Source organism: Oncorhynchus nerka, linkage group LG8 (genome assembly GCF_034236695.1).
Source record: "Oncorhynchus nerka isolate Pitt River linkage group LG8, Oner_Uvic_2.0, whole genome shotgun sequence".
NCBI lineage: Eukaryota > Metazoa > Chordata > Actinopteri > Salmoniformes > Salmonidae > Oncorhynchus > Oncorhynchus nerka.
In genome coordinates, this window is record NC_088403.1 from 66,189,567 (window position 1) to 66,210,288 (window position 20,722).

The following is a 20,722-nucleotide window of genomic DNA, read 5'->3' on the forward strand; positions in this document are numbered from 1 at the left end:
CCCAGTGATGTACTGGGCCGTACGTACTACCCTCTATAGGGCCTTCCTCTGACACCGCCTGGTATAGAGGTCATGGACGGCAGGCAGCTCGGCCCCAGTGATGTACTGGGCCGTACGTACTACCCTCTGTAGTGCCTTGCGGTCGGATGCTGAGCAGTTGAAATAACAGGCAGTGATGCAACTAGTCAGGATGCTCTCGATGGTGCAGCTGTAGAACCTTTAGAGGATCTGAGGACCCATGCCAAATATTTTCATTTTCCTGATGGGGAACTCTCTCTCTCTCACACACACCTCTCTCTCTCACACACACACACCTCTCTCTCGCTCTCTCTCTCTCACACACACACCTCTCTCTCTGCCTCTCTCTCACACACACCTCTCTCTCTCTCACACACACACACACCTCTCTCTCGCTCTCTCTCTCTCACACACACACACCTCTCTCTCTCTCACACACACACCCTCTCTCTCTCTCACACACCTCTCTCTCACACACACACCTCTCTCTCACACACACACCTCTCTCTCTCCCTCTCTCTCACACACACACCTCTCTCTCTCTGTCTCTCTCTCACACACACACCTCTCTCTCTCTCACACACCTCTCTCTCCTCTCTCTCCCACACACCTCTCTCTCTCACACCCCCCTCTCTCTCTCTCTCCCTCTCTCACACACACCCTCTATCACACACACCTCTCTCTCACACACACCTCTCTCTCACACACACACCTCGCTCTCTCACACACACACACTCTCTCTCACACACACACCTCTCTCTCCCTCTCTCTCACACACACCTCTCTCTCACACACACACCTCTCTCTCTCACACACATCTCTCTCTCTCCCTCTCTCTCACACACACCTATCTCTCTCTCTCACACACACCTCTCTCTCTCACACACACATCTCTCTATCACACACACACCTCTCTCTCTCACACACACACCTCTCTCTCACACACACACACCTCTCTCTCTCCCTCTCTCTCACACACACCTCTCTCTCCCTCTCTCTCACACACACCTCTCTCTCTCACACACCTCTCTCTCTCACACACCTCTCTCTCTCCCTCTCTCTCACACACACCTCTCTCTCTCTCTCACACACACCTCTCTCTCTCTCTCTCTCACACCCCCTCTCTCTCTCTCACACACACTCTCTCTCACACACACCTCTCTCTCACACACACACCTCGCTCTCTCACACACACACCCTCTCTCTCACACACACACTCTCTCTCTCTCACACACACACCTCTCTCTCTCACACACCTCTCTCTCTCACACACATCTCTCTCACACACCTCTTTCTCTCACACATCTCTCTCTCTCTCTCTCTCTCTCTCTCTCACACACACACACACCTCTCTCTCACACACACACTCTCTCTCTCACACACACCTCTCTCTCTCTCTCTCTCACACACACACCTCTCTCTCTCTCACACACACCTCTCTCTCTCACACACCTCTCTCTCACACACCTCTCTCTCTCTCTCTCTCACCCCCCGCCCTCTCTCTCTCTCACACACACCTCTCTCTCTCCCTCTCTCTCACACACACACCTCTCTCTCTCACACACACATCTCTCTCTCACACACACACCTCACTCTCTCACACACCTCGCTCTCTCACACACACACCTCGCTCTTTCACACCTCTCTCTCTCACACACACACCTCTCTCTCACACACACACCTCTCTCTCTCACACACACCTCTCTCTCACACACACATCTCTCTCTCACACACACATCTCTCTCTCTCACACACATCTCTCTCTCTCACACACACCTCTCGTCATTGTAAATAATAATTTTTTCTTAAATTACTTTTGTAGTTAAATAAAAAATATATATAAATCCATTTTAAAAAACACTTCTCTCTCACACACAAATGAAATAATGAGGAAACAGTAATAATGAACACGTAGGAAACTCTTCATCTCATAAAATATTTAATCATTATTTCTTATTAAATTGTTATAAATAAATGGTCGTTATAGGAATAAAAAAACATCTTAAATAAAAGAACCATCATCGTCATAGAAACAGTATAAATGACAGTGGCAATAGGTTTAGTTCAGTGGTTTGTATTGCAGTGTTTTCCCTACCATTGTAGCCTGAAGGCGGGGCCTTTCATTTTGGTTAAAGAGACCTTAAATGTTGATTCAGTGGCCTTTTTTTCCACCTTCTTCCTGGGAAATAGTCAAGGGGAAAACTAGTAGTATTTCAAGGTTAGATTTCATTTCTTTTTTTTTGTAACAAAAAATATATATTTGACCAGAGAGAGAATGTGGGATCTTTTTTTCTGAAGTGCAAATTGTTAGAGCTGGGCCTAAAACAAATGTTTTGGTACCAGACATAGACCTGTCGTAGACCTGCCATAGACCTGCCATAGACCTGTCATAGACCTGCCATAGACCTGTCATAGACCTGCCATAGACCTGTTATAGACCTGTTATAGACCTGCCATTGACCTGTTATAGACCTGTTATAGACCTGCCATAGACCTGCCATAGACCTGTCATAGACCTGTCATAGACCTGTCATAGACCTGCCATAGACCTGTTATAGACCTGTTATAGACCTGCCATAGACCTGTTATAGACCTGTTATAGACCTGTTATAGACCTGTTATAGACCTGCCATTGACCTGTTATAGACCTGTTATAGACCTGTCATAGACCTGTTATAGACCTGTTATAGACCTGCCATAGACCTGTTATAGACCTGTTATAGACCTGTTATAGACCTGTCATGGACCTGTCATAGACCTGCCATAGACCTGTCATAGACCTGTCATGGACCTGTCATAGACCTGCCATAGACCTGTCATAGACCTGTCATAGACCTGTCATATAGCTGCCATAGACCTGTCATAGACCTGACATAGACCTGACATAGACCTGACATAGACCTGACATAGACCTGTCATAGACCTGACATAGACCTGACATAGACCTGACATAGACCTGACATAGACCTGACATAGACCTGCCATAGACCTGGCATAGACCTGTCATAGACCTGCCATGCCATAGACCTGACATAGACCTGTCATAGACCTGCCATGCCATAGACCTGGCATAGACCTGTCATAGACCTGCCATGCCATAGACCTGACATAGACCTGTCATAGACCTGCCATGCCATAGACCTGACATAGACCTGCCATAGACCTGCTATATACCTGTCATAGACCTGTCATAGACCTGTCATAGACCTGCCGTAAGAATGTCATAAAGCTACCTAAGTTGTTGAAATATATTTATAATTCAAATATCCATTAAAATGTCCAAGTAAAGCGTTACAAATAGGCTCAACTGCGATAAATACATTTGGCTCTCTTTTCTGTCCCCTACTTTTTAATGGACATTTGAATTATAAATACATTTGGCTCTCTTTTCTGTCCCCTACTTTCTAATGGACATTTGAATTATAAATACATTTGGCTCTCTTTTCTGTCCCCTACTTTTTAATGGACATTTGAATTATAAATACATTTCTAAGTGACCGCAAACTGTTGAAAGGTATATTGAGATCTGGGTCTAACCAGTTGTGGTTATTAAAGTGTGACTACTGAACAGGACCCTACTGAAGTGCTTTGTATTATCTAAAAGTCTCAAACTGGCCTGTGTTCAAGGCTGTTCTGTTGTTGTGGTTTCTCTTCTGCAGCGCAGAGACTTTGGTTTGTCTAGACGTCTGCGACACTCCTCTGTTATCACCGCTCTGAGAGAGGGAGGTCGAGAAAGAGAGAGATAGAGAGACAGAGAGAGGGAGAGAGAGAGAGAGAAAGAGAGAGAGAGAGAAAGAAAGAAAGAGAGAGAGACAGAGACAGAGAGAGACACAGAGAGAGAGATAGAGAGAGAGAGAGAGAGAGAGAGAGAGAGAGAGAGAGAGAGAGAGAGAGAAAGAGAGAGAGAAAGAAAGAAAGAAAGAGAGAGAGAGAGAGACAGAGACAGAGAGAGACACAGAGAGAGAGAGAGAGAGAAAGAGAGAGAGAGAAAGAAAGAAAGAGAGAGAGAGAGACAGAGACAGAGAGAGAGAGAAAGAAAGAGAGAGAGAGAGAGAGAGACAGAGACAGAGAGAGACACAGAGAGAGAGAGAGAGAGAGAGAGACAGAGACAGAGAGAGACACAGAGAGAGAGATACCACTTTAAACTATTACCTCAGAATAAGTACTTCTCCAGTTCAGCTTCTACTTTTGTCTCCAAGAAGAAGAAGAAGAAGAAGAAGTTATATGGACGGAGATTACAGATGTATAATAGCAGTGTGTTTGACTGATAAACCCTCACACACACAAACTTACTGTCAGTTTTTTTCTTGAATGGCATCAGTGCTGCTTTAGCCTGAAAGACAGACATATGTTTTGGGATGAGTTGGCCCGCAGAGTGGAAGAAAAACAGGGGGAGGTCCTTCCAGACTGTTGGAAAAGCATTCCAGGTGAAGCTGGTTGAGAGAATACCAAAAGTGTGCAAAGCTGTCCTCAAGGCATTCATATTAACAGTGAATGATAAAGATATGTACCTTTTGTATAGCTGCCCAGTCTTCCAGGATATCAATGTCTCTCAACATGTAGACGATGAACGGGCCTGAGAGAGAGAGAGAGAGAGAGAGAGAGAGACAGAGACAGAGAGAGAGAGAGAGAGAGTTTTTGAGTTTTAAATACTCTTTATTGGGTCTGGGGGCCCACCACACAATAAATACTCATACAAAACCACAGTTACACATCAATTAAAAACACAACTCCAATTCCTCCTCCACAGTAACTAAACACAACAGCCTCTGAATACCCCATATACTCGAAAACAGATCGATATTGTTGACAAGTTTATAATAGGCAAACTCAACCCTTAGTCTTGCTGCCAACATTCCCTCCAGCATTCCCACCGCATCCACAGCCCCCTGTCCCCGAATGCTGTTCTTTCGAGTCTTCCATATCGCTAATTTTGCTGCCCCTAACACAAAATTAAGCAACACAACTACACCCTTTTGACTGAACCTGTACTTTGGCCCAAAAATATACAGTTGGGAAGAGAAAACCTCTCCCAAAGTTGAGAACCAATCAGTGATCAGTTCAATCATCCCAACCAACCTGGGACACAGTAAAAACAGATGTGCCAGAGATTCAGACTCAGCACAGAATGGACACCCCTCTCCAACAGTAGGGTCCAGGTGTACCAGATGCAGAATGGACACCCCTCCCCAACAGTAGGATCCAGGTGTACCAGACACAGAATGGACACCCCTCCCCAACAGTAGGATCCAGGTGTAGGAGATGCAGAATGGACACCCCTCCCCAACAGGAGGATCCAGGTGTAGGAGATGCAGAATGGACACCCCTCCCCAACAGTAGGGTCCAGGTGTACCAGACACAGAATGGACACCCCTCCCCAACAGTAGGATCCAGATATACCAGATGCAGAATGGACACCCCTCTCCAACAGTAGGGTCCAGGTATACCAGATGCAGAATGGACACCCCTCCCCAACAGTAGGGTCCAGGTGTACCAGATGCAGAATGGACACCCCTCCCCAACAGTAGGATCCAGGTGTACCAGATGCAGAATGGACACCCCTCCCCAACAGTAGGATCCAGGTGTACCAGATGCAGAATGGACACCCCTCCCCAACAGTAGGATCCAGGTGTACCAGATGCAGAATGGACACCCCTCCCCAACAGTAGGATCCAGGTGTACCAGATGCAGAATGGACACCCTTCCCCAACAGTAGGGTCCAGGTGTACCAGATGCAGAATGGACACCCCTCCCCAACAGTAGGGTCCAGGTGTACCAGACACAGAATGGACACCCCTCCCCAACAGTAGGGTCCAGGTGTACCAGATGCAGAATGGACACCCCTCCCCAACAGTAGGATCCAGGTGTACCAGATGCAGAATGGACACCCCTCCCCAACAGTAGGGTCCAGGTGTACCAGATGCATATTGGACACCCCTCCCCAACAGTAGGGTCCAGGTGTACCAGACACAGAATGGACACCCCTCCCCAACAGTAGGATCCAGGTGTAGGAGATGCAGAATGGACACCCCTCCCCAACAGTAGGGTCCAGGTGTACCAGACACAGAATGGACACCCCTCCCCAACAGTAGGATCCAGATATACCAGATGCAGAATGGACACCCTCTCCAACAGTAGGGTCCAGGTATACCAGATGCAGAATGGACACCCCTCCCCAACAGTAGGGTCCAGGTGTACCAGATGCAGAATGGACACCCCTCCCCAACAGTAGGGTCCAGGTGTACCAGATGCAGAATGGACACCCCTCCCCAACAGTAGGATCCAGGTGTACCAGATGCAGAATGGACACCCCTCCCCAACAGTAGGGTCCAGGTGTACCAGATGCATATTGGACACCCCTCCCCAACAGTAGGGTCCAGGTGTACCAGACACAGAATGGACACCCCTCCCCAACAGTAGGATCCAGGTGTAGGAGATGCAGAATGGACACCCCTCCCCAACAGGAGGATCCAGGTGTAGGAGATGCAGAATGGACACCCCTCCCCAACAGTAGGGTCCAGGTGTACCAGACACAGAATGGACACCCCTCCCCAACAGTAGGATCCAGATATACCAGATGCAGAATGGACACCCCTCTCCAACAGTAGGGTCCAGGTATACCAGATGCAGAATGGACACCCCTCCCCAACAGTAGGGTCCAGGTGTACCAGATGCAGAATGGACACCCCTCCCCAACAGTAGGATCCAGGTGTACCAGATGCAGAATGGACACCCCTCCCCAACAGTAGGATCCAGGTGTACCAGATGCAGAATGGACACCCCTCCCCAACAGTAGGATCCAGGTGTACCAGATGCAGAATGGACACCCTCCCCAACAGTAGGATCCAGGTGTACCAGATGCAGAATGGACACCCTTCCCCAACAGTAGGGTCCAGGTGTACCAGATGCAGAATGGACACCCCTCCCCAACAGTAGGGTCCAGGTGTACCAGACACAGAATGGACACCCCTCCCCAACAGTAGGGTCCAGGTGTACCAGATGCAGAATGGACACCCCTCCCCAACAGTAGGATCCAGGTGTACCAGATGCAGAATGGACACCCCTCCCCAACAGTAGGGTCCAGGTGTACCAGATGCATATTGGACACCCCTCCCCAACAGTAGGGTCCAGGTGTACCAGATGCAGAATGGACACCCCTCCCCAACAGTAGGATCCAGGTGTACCAGACACAGAATGGACACCCCTCCCCAACAGTAGGGTCCAGGTGTACCAGATGCAGAATGGACACGCCTCTCCAACAGTAGGATCCAGGTGTACCAGACACAGAATGGACACCCCTCCCCAACAGTAGGGTCCAGGTGTACCAGATGCAGAATGGACACCCCTCTCCAACAGTAGGATCCAGGTGTACCAGATGCAGAATGGACACCCCTCCCCAACAGGAGGATCCAGGTGTACCAGATGCAGAATGGACACCCCTCCCCAACAGTAGGGTCCAGGTGTACCAGATGCAGAATGGACACCCCTCGCCAACAGTAGGGTCCAGGTGTACCAGATGCAGAATGGACACCCTTCCCCAACAGTAGGGTCCAGGTGTACCAGATGCAGAATGGACACCCCTCCCCAACAGTAGGATCCAGGTGTACCAGATGCAGAATGGACACCCCTCCCCAACAGTAGGGTCCAGGTATACCAGATGCAGAATGGACACCCCTCCCCAACAGTAGGATCCAGGTATACCAGACACAGAATGGACACCCCTCCCCAACAGTAGGGTCCAGGTGCACCAGACACAGAATGGACACCCCTCCCCAACAGTAGGATCCAGGTGTACCAGATGCAGAATGGACACCCCTCCCCAACAGTAGGATCCAGGTGTACCAGACACAGAATGGACACCCCTCCCCAACAGTAGGATCCAGGTGTACCAGATGCAGAATGGACACCCCTCTCCAACAGTAGGATCCAGGTGTACCAGACACAGAATGGACACCCCTCCCCAACAGTAGGATCCAGGTGTACCAGACACAGAATGGACACCCCTCTCCAACAGTAGGATCCAGGTGTACCAGACACAGAATGGACACCTCTCCCCAACAGTAGGATCCAGGTGTACCAGATGCAGAATGGACACCCCTCCCCAACAGGAGGATCCAGGTGTACCAGATGCAGAATGTACACCCCTCCCCAACAGTAGGATCCAGGTGTACCAGACACAGAATGGACACCTCTCCCCAACAGTAGGATCCAGGTGTACCAGATGCAGAATGGACACCCCTCCCCAACAGGAGGATCCAGGTGTACCAGATGCAGAATGGACACCCCTCCCCAACAGGAGGATCCAGGTGTACCAGATGCAGAATGGACACCCCTCCCCAACAGTAGGATCCAGGTGTACCAGATGCATGTTGGTGGCTATAGTTCCATGTATGATCCTCCATTGGAGGTCAGCTGTCCTCTTATCAATAGGCAGTTTATATAATGATCGCCAACAGCCTTTTGGAGAGGCACCTGGACCAAGCACATCCGCCCACCTCGGCGATTTTACCCCTTCCAGGGAAGAGGCATGGGACACCTTTACACATATTCTGTACATGGCCTTCTTTCCCACCTCCTTGAACTCCCCCAGCTCCGGGGTATCGAAGGAAAGCAGCGTCCCCACGTCCTCTTCAAATGCCCCCATCGCAGCACTAACAATCAGTGCAGGGAACACATAATCCAGACCCTCCTTCCACCGATCAGAATTGGAAGTGTCAGTCACATACTGCAGATGAAGCACTGGCAACGAGTCGCAGACCTCAGCGCCGACCTTCCTCAGTAGGCGAGATGATCGGATCCCCGCTCTTTCTCCCAGCTCCTCCAACGATCTGCTCCTGCTCCGCATCAGATGACCCAGCTTGGTACACCCCACGCCTAACAGGCTAACAGGCATGAACGTAGGCTAGCTGAACCCAGAACACGGGACTGGATGGCAGTGTTGTGAAAAAATGGCTCTTCAAAAAGCCACATCCCTGGTGGCGCGCAGGCCTTACGGGACTTGACAAAGACTCTCCAAGCCTGCATAACAGACTCATAAAATGGAGTCAGGCCAGTCAAATCACCCCCTCCAGCTTTAAGAGAAAAAGATGCCTGTCTAAGCGCAAACAACCCGCTCTCCTCATCAATATGTAGGCTGTTTCAACCCAGCTAGAACAGTCTCTGTACAACAATCTCTGGGCTGCTTGGAGCCGGAAAGCCGTGATCCTAGATGAAATGTCCACCAGGCCTTGCCCACCCTCGTGCAATGGCAGGTACAGGGCTGCAGCTTTAATCCAGTGTTGTCCGGACCAGAAGAAATTGACAAGGGTTCTCTGAAGCTCTTGTATCAGACCCTTTGGTGGCTGTAAAATCATTAGCCACAGGGTAGAAGCAGCAAGATTATTAGCTACCAGGACCCGTCCCCTATAAGACAGCTGGGGCAGCACCCATTTCCATCTTGACAGTCTGGCACACACTTTCTCCACTACACCCTCCCAGTTCTTTTTTTAAAGTCATCGGAGCCTAGAAAAACCCCCAAAGTCTTCATTTCATCTCTGCCCCACTGAATCCCCCTGGTAACCGTGGAGCAGACCCTATCTGAATCCCCCTGGTAACCATGGAGTGCACCCTATCTGAAGCCCCCTGGTAACCGTGGAGTGGACCCCATCTGAAGCCCCCCTGGTAACCGTGGAGTGGACCCTATCTGAAGCCCCCCTGGTAACCGTGGAGCGGACCCTATCTGAAGCCCCCTGGTAACCGTGGAGTGGACCCCGTCTGAAGCCCCCCTGGTAACCGTGGAGTGGACCCCATCTGAAGCCCCCCCTGGTAACCGTGGAGTGGACCCCATCTGAAGCCCCCTGGTAACCGTGGAGTGGACCCCATCTGAAGCCCCCTGGTAACCGTGGAGCGGACCCCATCTGAAGCCCCCTGGTAACCGTGGAGTGGACCCCATCTGAAGCCCCCCTGGTAACCGTGGAGCAGACCCAGTCTGAAGCTGACCTGCCCACAGCGCTTCACTCTTTCCCCAATTGACTCTAGCTGAGGAGGCCCCCTCATACACCTTTAAAGTGTTTGAGAGAACCTTAACATCCTCACCCCCTGTAATAAAAACTATCACGTCATCTGCATACGCAGACAGTGCTATCGTGGGACCCTTCATTACACCTGGCACAGAGAAACCAGTAAGCTTCGCTCTTAAAAAACAAAGCATTGGTTCAATCGCCAGACTATATAACTGCCCTGAAATTGGGCATCCCTGCCTGATGCCCCTTTGGACAGGGATGGGGCAACTCAAACCACCTCCCACCTTCACCATACACGAGGCCCCAGCATACAGTAAATTCACCCAAGACAGAAAAACATCCCCAAACCCAAAGGCTTTCATTGTTTTAAACAAGTACTGGTGGTCCACACGATCAAAAGCTTCTCCTGATCCAACGAAAGTAAACCCACATTTACATCAGACAGTTTACAAATGTCAAGTTGTCAACAATAGAGCAGTCAGGTACACAGTAGGACTGGTCCTTGTGGACCAACAGCCCCAGATATTCTATCAACCTGTTTGAGAGACATTTAGAAACAATTTTGTATTCTGCGCACAGCAAAGCAACAGGTCTCCAATTTTTTATGAGAGTCAAATCCCCCTTTTTTGGCAACAGTGAAAGCACCGCACGTTGACAATATACAGGAAGAGAACCCTCATGAAAAGACTTCATAAAAATCCTCCCCAATAGACCCCCAAAAGTCCTTATAAAACCATCGATGCCAGGGGCTCGGCCTGATGAGAGCTGCATAACTGCTGTGGACAGCTCCTGCAGTGTAACGTCAGCGTCCAATGCGACCATCTGCTCAGGTCCCAATTGAGGAAGACCATGTAACAACTGTTCAGTACACAGAGAGTCACAATCCTCCGCCTTATAAAGGGACGAGTAGAAATCCATGGCATGTTGACGCATTTCAATATCATTCGTGGTCACCTTCCCATCAGGGAGACGAAGGCAGACCATCTGTTTACATTGAAACGTTGACTGTCCTAGGTTAAAAAAAAAAACACTAGGAGCATCCATATCCTTGAGGGAAGCGAAACGAGACCTAATCAAGGCACCCTTCACTCTTTCATGCAGAAACGACCTCAGTTCATGTCTCTTGTCCTGTAAATTCATGACTAGTCCAGGGTCGTTCTGAGTGAGCAGCTTCAATTCAATAGACTTGATGTTCTGTTCAAGGGCCTTGATAGTCTCTTTAACTTCAATTTGAGACAGAGCAGTATACTGTTGACAAAATACTGGTATTTGGGCCTTCCCAACCTCCCACCATTGTCTCAAGGACTCAAAATTCCCCTTTATAACCCTCCATTTTTCCCAAAACAACAAAAACCTGTCACAAAACATGACATCATGTAACAATTTAACATTAAAATACCAGTAAGGTGATGACCTTCGTGGACAAGTGAATATCAACAGAAACAATATGATGATCAGAAAATCCCACAGGAGTAATGGCACACTTTCCAACCCTACTACAGAATTGCTCAGATACATACAACCTAACTAACCTTGCTGCACTGACACGACCTTCATTAATTTTTAGCCATGTGTACTGCCTAACTGTTGCATTCCTTACTCTCCACACATCAGAAAACTCAAACTAATTTAATAAACCAGACAGGCAAGTGGCTGACTGCAGGTGAGGTTCTTCAGTGGTGCGATCAACAGTAAAACACACTGTACAGTTCCAGTCCCCCCCTAAAACCATACACCCCTCTTGGTCACACAGTTCCAGTCCCCCCCTAAAACCATACACCCCTCTTGGTCACACTGTTCCAGTCCCCCCCTAAAACCATACACCCCTCTTGGTCACACAGTTCCAGTCCCCCCCTAAAACCATACACCCCTCTTGGTCACACAGTTCCAGTCCCCCCCTAAAACCATACACCCCTCTTGATCACACAGTTCCAGTCCCCCCCTAAAACCATACACCCCTCTTGATCACACAGTTCCAGTCCCCCCCTAAAACCATACACTCCTCTTGGTCACACTGTCTTAAGGTTTCCTTTATTTGATCAAAAACATACGCTCTACAGTAGTGATCAGATACATACAACCTGTCTAACCTTCCAACCCTACTACAGTAGAGATCAGATACATATCACCTGTCTAACCTTCCAACCCTACTACAGTAGTGATCAGATACATACAACCTGTCTAACCTTCCAACCCTACTACAGTAGTGATCAGATACATACCACCTGTCTAACCTTCCAACCCTACAACAGTAGTGATCAGATACATACAACCTGTCTAACCTTCCAACCCTACAACAGTAGTGATCAGATACATACAACCTGTCTAACCTTCCAACCCTACTACAGTAGTGATCAGATACATACAACCTGTCTAACCTTCATTAACTACTACAGTAGAGATCAGATACATACAACCTGTCTAACCTTCCAACCCTACTACAGTAGAGATCAGATACATACAACCTGTCTAACCTTCCAACCCTACTACAGTAGAGATCAGATACATACAACCTGTCACACCTTCCAACCCTACTACAGTAGTGATCAGATACATACAACCTGTCATACCTTCCAACCCTACTACAGTAGTGATCAGATACATACAACCTGTCTAACCTTCCAACCCTACTACAGTAGTGATCAGATACATACAACCTGTCTCTTAACTACAGTAGTGATCAGATACATACAACCCTACTCCAACAGTAGTAGATCAGATACATACAACCTGTCACACCTTCCAACCCTACTACAGTAGTGATCAGATACATACAACCTGTCTAACCTTCCAACCCTACTACAGTAGAGATCAGATACATACAACCTGTCTAACCTTCCAACCCTACTACAGTAGAGATCAGATACATACAACCTGTCACACCTTCCAACCCTACTACAGTAGTGGTCAGATACATACAACCTGTCACACCTTCCAACCCTACTACAGTAGTGGTCAGATACATACAACCTGTCACACCTTCCAACCCTACTACAGTAGTGATCAGATACATACAACCTGTCTAACCTTCCAACCCTACTACAGTAGAGATCAGATACATACAACCTGTCTAACCTTCCAACCCTACTACAGTAGTGGTCAGATACATACAACCTGTCTAACCTTCCCACCCTACTACAGTAGAGATCAGATACATACAACCTGTCTAACCTCCCAACCCTACTACAGTAGTGATCAGATACATACCACCTGTCTAACCTTCCAACCCTACTACAGTAGAGATCAGATACATACAACCTGTCTAACCTTCCAACCCTACTACAGTAGAGATCAGATACATACAACCTGTCTAACCTTCCAACCCTACTACAGTAGAGATCAGATACATACAACCTGTCTAACCTTCCAACCCTACTACAGTAGAGATCAGATACATACCACCTGTCTAACCTCCCAACCCTACTACAGTAGTGATCAGATACATACCACCTGTCTAACCTTCCAACCCTACTACAGTAGTGATCAGATACATACAACCTGTCTAACCTTCCAACCCTACTACAGTAGTGATCAGATACATACAACCTGTCTAACCTTCCAACCCTACTACAGTAGAGATCAGATACATACAACCTGTCTAACCTTCCAACCCTACTACAGTAGTGATCAGATACATACAACCTGTCTAACCTTCCAACCCTACTACAGTAGTGATCAGATACATACAACCTGTCTAACCTTCCAACCCTACTACAGTAGTGATCAGATACATACCACCTGTCTAACCTCCCAACCCTACTACAGTAGAGATCAGATACATACAACCTGTCTAACCTTCCAACCCTACTACAGTAGTGATCAGATACATACAACCTGTCTAACCTTCCAACCCTACTACAGTAGTGATCAGATACATACAACCTGTCTAACCTTCCAACCCTACTACAGTAGTGATCAGATACATACAACCTGTCTAACCTTCCAACCCTACTACAGTAGTGATCAGATACATACAACCTGTCTAACCTTCATTAACTACTACAGTAGAGCTCAGATACATACAACCTGTCTAACCTTCCAACCCTACTACAGTATTGCTCAGATACATACAACCTGTCTAACCTTCCCACCCTACTACAGTAGTGATCAGATACATACCACCTGTCTAACCTCCCAACCCTACTACAGTAGTGATCAGATACATACAACCTGTCTAACCTTCATTAACTACTACAGTAGTGATCAGATACATACAACCTGTCTAACCTTCATTAACTACTACAGTAGTGATCAGATACATATCACCTGTCTAACCTTCATTAACTACTACAGTAGTGATCAGATACATACAACCTGTCTAACCTTCCAACCCTACTACAGTAGTGATCAGATACATACAACCTGTCTAACCTTCATTAACTACTACAGTAGAGCTCAGATACATACAATATGCTCTGTTCTCTCATTAGGAGCATAAACATAAAAAATAAAAAAAACATAACATCCACCTTGACCAATAAAACCCGTCCCTTGACAATCTCTGTTGAAGATACCACAGTCACCCCTAAGCCTGAGGAAAACAAGATTGCCACCCCAGCACTGAAATTAGTACCATGACTGAGTACATGCTGCCCCTCCCACCACATACTCCAGTCAACCTCAATAGCCTCATCACTATGTGTCTCCTGTAGAAAAACTACATTAAGCCTTTTCTGTTTTATTACTTCTAATACCCAAGCCCTCTTATTCCTGTCCCTTCCCCCATTAATATTGAGAGAACCTACCCTTAGTACTTCCATATAGAAAAGAGAAAAGAAAAGCAGAAGAAACCACAGAGAAACCAAGGAGAAAAGAGACAGCCTCTGAAGCATGATCATCATCATCATTCTTTTTTCTTCTCTTAACCTGAACACGTTTCCCACCACCTTTTGCTGCTGCAACAGCAGTAATACATTTCCTCAAGCGAAACCACTTCTTCTCACTCAATTGGTCTAACCCCACCGTCTTCTGTAACATCACAGCTGACCTCACAAACTTATCAACATCAAAATAATCTGCCAATTTGACAGATTTCCCAAAAGTCTGATGCAGAAACTCATTTACCTCCTCTAGATCATAAACTGAGTCCTCACCAGCAGCTGTCATATCTAAAGAGATATCCATATCCTTCTCTTGATCCTCCTCAGCTGAGACCACAGACAACTGACTCCCCTCTACCACATCCCTTTCAACACTCCCCACTTGCACCTCATCACTCGTACCAAGCATCCCCTCCACTACCTGGGAGACTAGCCCCACCTGAACATCACTACTCGTAGTGGGCATCTCCTCCACTACCTGGGAGCTTAGCTCCACATGAACCCCAGCACTCGTAGTGGGAATCTCCTCCACTACCTGGGAGCTTAGCTCCACATGAACATCACTACTCATAGTGGGCATCTTCTCCACTAACTGGGAGCCTAGCTCCAAATGAACCCCAGCACTCGTAGTGGGAATCTCCTCCACTACCTGGGAGCTCCACATGAAAACCCTCCTGTACCTCATTACTCGTAGTGGGAATCTCCTCCACTACCTGGGAGACTAGCCCCACCTGAACATCACTACTCATAGTGGGCATCTTCTCCACTAACTGGGAGCCTAGCTCCACATGAACCCCAGCACTCGTAGTGGGAATCTCCTCCACTACCTGGGAGACTAGCCCCACCTGAACATCACTACTCATAGTGGGCATCTTCTCCACTAACTGGGAGCCTAGCTCCACATGAACCCCAGCACTTGTAGTGGGAATCTCCTCCACTACCTGGGAGCTTAGCTCCACATGAAAACCCTCCTGTACCTCATTACTCGTAGTGGGAATCTCCTCCACTACCTGGGGGCCTAGCTCCACATGAACCCCCTCCAGTACCCCATTACTCGTAGTGGGCATCTCCTCCACTACCTGGGAGCCTAGCTCTATATGAACCCCAGCACTCGTAGTGGGCATCTCCTCCACTACCTAGGAGCTTAGCTCCACATGAAAACCCTCCTGTACTTCATTACTCGTAGTGGGAATCTCCTCCACTACCTGGGAGCTTAGCTCCACATGAAAACCCTCCTGTACTTCATTACTCGTAGTGGGCATCTCCTCCACTACCTGGGAGCCTAGCTCCACATGAAAACCCTCCTGTACCTCATTACTCGTAGTGGGCATCTCCTCCACTACCTGGGAGCCTAGCTCTACATGAACCCCAGCACTCGTAGTGGGCATCTCCTCCACTCCCTGGGAGCCTAGCTCCACATGAACCCCCTCCTTTACCCCAGCACTCCTACTGGGCACCTGCTCACCAGTCTGAGGAACTGGCTCTTCAGATACATCCTTACCTTCTACAACAATACTTTTCTGTAGCATAACATTTCCTTCTAATACAAGTTGCAACCCCGTGCCCGCAACCCCGTGTTCCTCAGCAACAGGTGTGTGTGGCTGCTCTACCGCTGTCGGCCCACCTCTCCCTACATCAGTGGGCCCAGGCGTTACGAGGCCCACCTCTCCCTACATCAGTGGGCCCAGGTGTTACGAGGACCACCTGCGCCCCTCCCTCGGCCTTCTCCCTTTTCGGGCAAGCATGTCGCTTATGACCAACATCTCCACACTAGCCATACTAGCATAAGCCATATACAATCTATTGTCATACTTGATTTTAAACGATAACTCTAAAGTCTGCTCCGGTGAGTCCAAAAACATAAACACCTGTCGCCGAAATGACATTACCTGTTTCAACGCCAGGTGTTTGCAACCCAACGGGACAACCTTAATTGAACTGGCGAACTTCCCAAAGCGCAATAACTCGCGCTCCAATAGCTCATTTGGAATAAACGGCGGTACATTTGAAATCGTTACACTTGTTGACGGGGAAAAAAGCGGCGTAACTTGAATAAACATTCCTTTAAGAAGTACACCATGCTCAACCATACGATCAACCAAACACTCTTCTTTAAGAAGTACACCATGCTCAACCATACGATCAACCAGACACTCTTCTTTACACCATGCTCAACCATCCGATCAACCAGACAAAACCACCACCGATTTTCTTTAAGAATACACCATGCTCAACATACGATCAACCAGACATTCTCATATCCCACCACCTTCTCTCCTACGGCGACCAGAAACTCCTCCACCGTGACAGCAGCTTCAGTAACACACATAAAAGCCGTGCCGAAGTGACAGGGACGGCATCCCCATTCGGGCTGCCATCCCCGCCAAAATCAGGGTAATTTCGATACGAAAAACAAAATACTTAATTCTACCACAACAAAAATAATAATGTTAATCATGCACAAAAAAAAAATGCCACCAAGAAATAGCAAACCGAAAGAAAGTTGTGAATATCTAACTCTCCACAACACACGCACTCCTTCACTCAAACAATTCCCAGCATGCACCAATCACTCCCAGCATGCAGAGAGAGAGAGAGAGAGAGAGATTAAAGACGACCAGAACCCACTGGATTCTCCAATTACATTGAATGACCTACAGGACAAAATACAAACCCTCCAACCCAGAAAGGCCTGTGGTGTTGATGGTATCCTCAATGAAATGATAAAATATACAGACCACATATTCCAACTGGCTATACTTAAACTCTTTAACATCATCCTCAGCTATGGCATCTTCCCCAATATTTGGAACCAAGGACTGATCACCCCAATCCACAAAACTGGAAACAAATAAACAAATAACTATAGGAGTCAACAGTAACATTTGCATTATCATTAACAGCAGACTCGTACATTTCCTCAGTGAACCAATATCTTGGGTAAATGTCAAATTGTCTATTTACCAAAATACCGTACGACAGACCACGTATTCACCCTGCACACCCTAATTGACAAACAAACAAACCAAAACAAAGGCAAAGTCTTCTCATGCTTTGTTGATTTTTTAAAAAAGCCTTCGACTCAATTTGGCATGAGGGTCTGCTATACAAACTGATGGAAAGTGGTGTTGGAGGGAAAAACATACAACATTATAAAATCAATGTACACAAACAACAAGTGTGATGTTAAAATTGCCAAAAAACACACACATTTCTTCCCACAAGGCCGTGGGGTGAGACAGGGATACAGCTTAAGCCCCACCCTCTTCAACATATATATCAATGAATTGGGGCAGGCACTAGAACAGTCTGCAGCACCCGGCCTCACCCTACTAGAATCCGAAGTAAAATGTCTACTGTTTGCTGATGATCTGGTGCTTCTGTCACCAACCAAGGAGGGCCTACAGCAGCACCTAGATCTTCTGCACAGATTCTGTCAGACCTGGGCCCTGACAGTAAATCTCACTAAGACCAAAATAATGGTGTAACAAAAAAGGTCCAGTCGCCAGGACCACAAATACAAATTCCATCTAGACACCGTTGCCCTAGAGCTCACAAAAAACTATACATACCTCGGCCTAAACATCAGCACAACAATAAAATACCCCTAAAATACTTGAATTCGTTATAGAACCATTGCCTTCTATGGTTGTGAGGTCTGGCGCCCGCTCACCAACCAAGAAGTCACAAAATGGGACAAACACCAAATTGAAGAACTGCATACAGAATAGAGGAAAAAACATCCTCATAAAACCCCAAATAATGCACACAGAGCAGAATTAGGACAATTCTCGCTCAAATCCAGAAAGTTTCATTCAACAACCACCTAAAAGGAAGCGATGCCTAAACTTTCCATCACAAAGCCATTACCCACAGAGAGATGAACCTGGAGAAGATTCTAATTCCCTAAGATTCTATTCCCTAAGATTCTATTCCCTAAGATTCTAATTCCCTAAGATTCTAATTCCCTAAAATTCTATTCCCTAAGATTCTAATTCCCTAAGATTCTATTCCTTAAGATTCTATTCCCTAAGATTCTATTCCCTAAACTAGCTGGCCCTGGGGCTCTGTTAACCTGTAAAAGATTCCATTCTGCCAGCTGGTACGGGAACTCTGTTCACAAACACAAACAGACCCCACAAAGCCTCACCGTTGTTCCTGTACGCAAGAATGCAAAGGTTAACTGAACTAAATGACTATGTAGCACTCACTTCTGTCATCGTGAACTGCTTTGAGAGACTAGTTAAGGACCATATCACCTCCACCCTACCTGTCACCCTACACCCACTACAAATTTGCATACTGCCCCAATAGATCCACAGACGACGCAATCGCCATCACACTGTACACTGCCCTAACCCACCTGGACAAGAGGAATACCTATGTAAGAATGCTGTTCATTGACTACAGCTCAGCAAGGAAGAGTGGAGTAGTGAGGTGGAATATGTACATCATACAGGTGTTGAAGGAAGAGTGGAGTAGTGAGGTGGAATATGTACATCATACAGGTGTTGAAGGAAGAGTGGAGTAGTGAGGTGGAATATGTACATCATACAGGTGTTGAAGGAGGAGTGGAGTAGTGAGGAGGAATATGTACATCATACAGGTGTTGAAGGAAGAGTGGAGTAGTGAGGTGGAATATGTACATCATACAGGTGTTGAAGGAAGAGTGGAGTAGTGAGGTGGAATATGTACATCATACAGGTGTTGAAGGAAGAGTGGAGTAGTGAGGTGGAATATGTAGGAAGGGAGATAAATATTACCAGACACTAGAAGGTAAAGAGAGATAAATATTACCAGACACTAGAAAGTTTAGAGAGATAAATATTACCAGACACTAGAAGGTAAAGAGAGATAAATATTACCAGACACTAGAAGGTAAAGAAAGATAAACATTACCAGACACTAGAAGGTAAAGAGAGATAAATATTACCAGACACTAGGGCTTTCTTCTTCTTCTCTGGACCAGACAAACTCCTCCTTTTACACTTCTTCCCCTTTACCCCATCACTCCACCACTCTGAGAGAGAGAGAGAGAGAGAGAGAGAGAGAGAGAGAGAGAGAGAGAGAGAGAGAGACAGAGAGAGAGAGAGAGAGAGAGGAGAGAGGAGGAGACAGAGAGAGACAGAGAGAGAGAGAGAGAGAGAGAGAGAGGAGAGAGGGAGAGAGGAGACAGAGAGAGAGAGAGAGAGAGAGAGAGAGAGAGAGAGAGAGAGAGGGAGAGAGAGAGAGAGAGAGAGAGAGAGAGAGAGAGAGAGGGAGAGGGAGAGAGGGAGACAGAGAGACAGAGAGAGAGAGAGAGAGAGAGAGAGAGAGAGACAGAGAGACAGAGAGAGAGAGAGAGAGAGAGAGAGAGAGAGACAGAGACAGAGAGAGAGAGGAGAGAGAGACAGAGAGACAGAGACAGAGAGAGAGAGAGAGAGAGAGAGAGAGAGAGAGAGAGAGAGAGAGAGGGAGAGAGAGACAGAGAGACAGAGAGAGAGAGGGAGAGAGAGACAGAGAGAGAGACAGAGAGAGAGAGAGAGAGAGAGAGAGAGAGAGAGAGAGAGAGAGAGAGAGAGAGAGAGAGAGAGAGAGAGATTAAAGACTACCAGAACCCACTAGCTTCTCCAATTACATTGAATGACCTACAGGACAAAATTACAGAAAGATAGAGAGAAAGAGAGAGAGAGAGAGTTTGAGAAATATATATTGAGAGAGAGAGAGAAAGATAGAGAGAGAGCGTTAGGGAGTCAGGGAGAGAGAGGGTTAGAGAAGGAGAGTGAGAGCGAGAGAGAGGAAGAGAGAGAGAGTTAGAGAAAGCGAGAGAGAGAGTTAGGGAGAGAGTTAGAGAAAGATAGAGAGAGCGAGAGCAAGAAAGAGAGAGAAAGCGAGAGAGAGAGA

General features: G+C 47.2%; 1 protein-coding gene across 3 annotated transcripts in view; it reads right to left on the reverse strand.

Annotated features, from left to right (window-relative positions):
- Positions 1-1,940: 1,940 nt before the first annotated feature.
- LOC135572973 (breast cancer metastasis-suppressor 1 homolog) overlaps positions 1,941-20,722 on the reverse strand; it is a 35,265-nt gene continuing 16,483 nt past the window's right edge. Inside the window, exons 6-9 of one of the 3 annotated variants that reach the window (XM_065021997.1) lie at positions 19,773-19,859; positions 4,530-4,594; positions 4,312-4,351; positions 1,941-3,731 (exon numbers count right to left, since the gene is read on the reverse strand). In XM_065021997.1, coding sequence (XP_064878069.1) covers positions 3,724-3,731; positions 4,312-4,351; positions 4,530-4,594; positions 19,773-19,859 — 200 coding nt within the window. In that variant the 3' untranslated portion in view covers positions 1,941-3,723. Of the gene's footprint in view, positions 3,732-4,311; positions 4,452-4,529; positions 4,595-19,772; positions 19,860-20,722 lie in introns of all 3 variants that reach the window. The other 2 variants (XM_065021996.1, XM_065021995.1) reach the window with 2 other exon arrangements.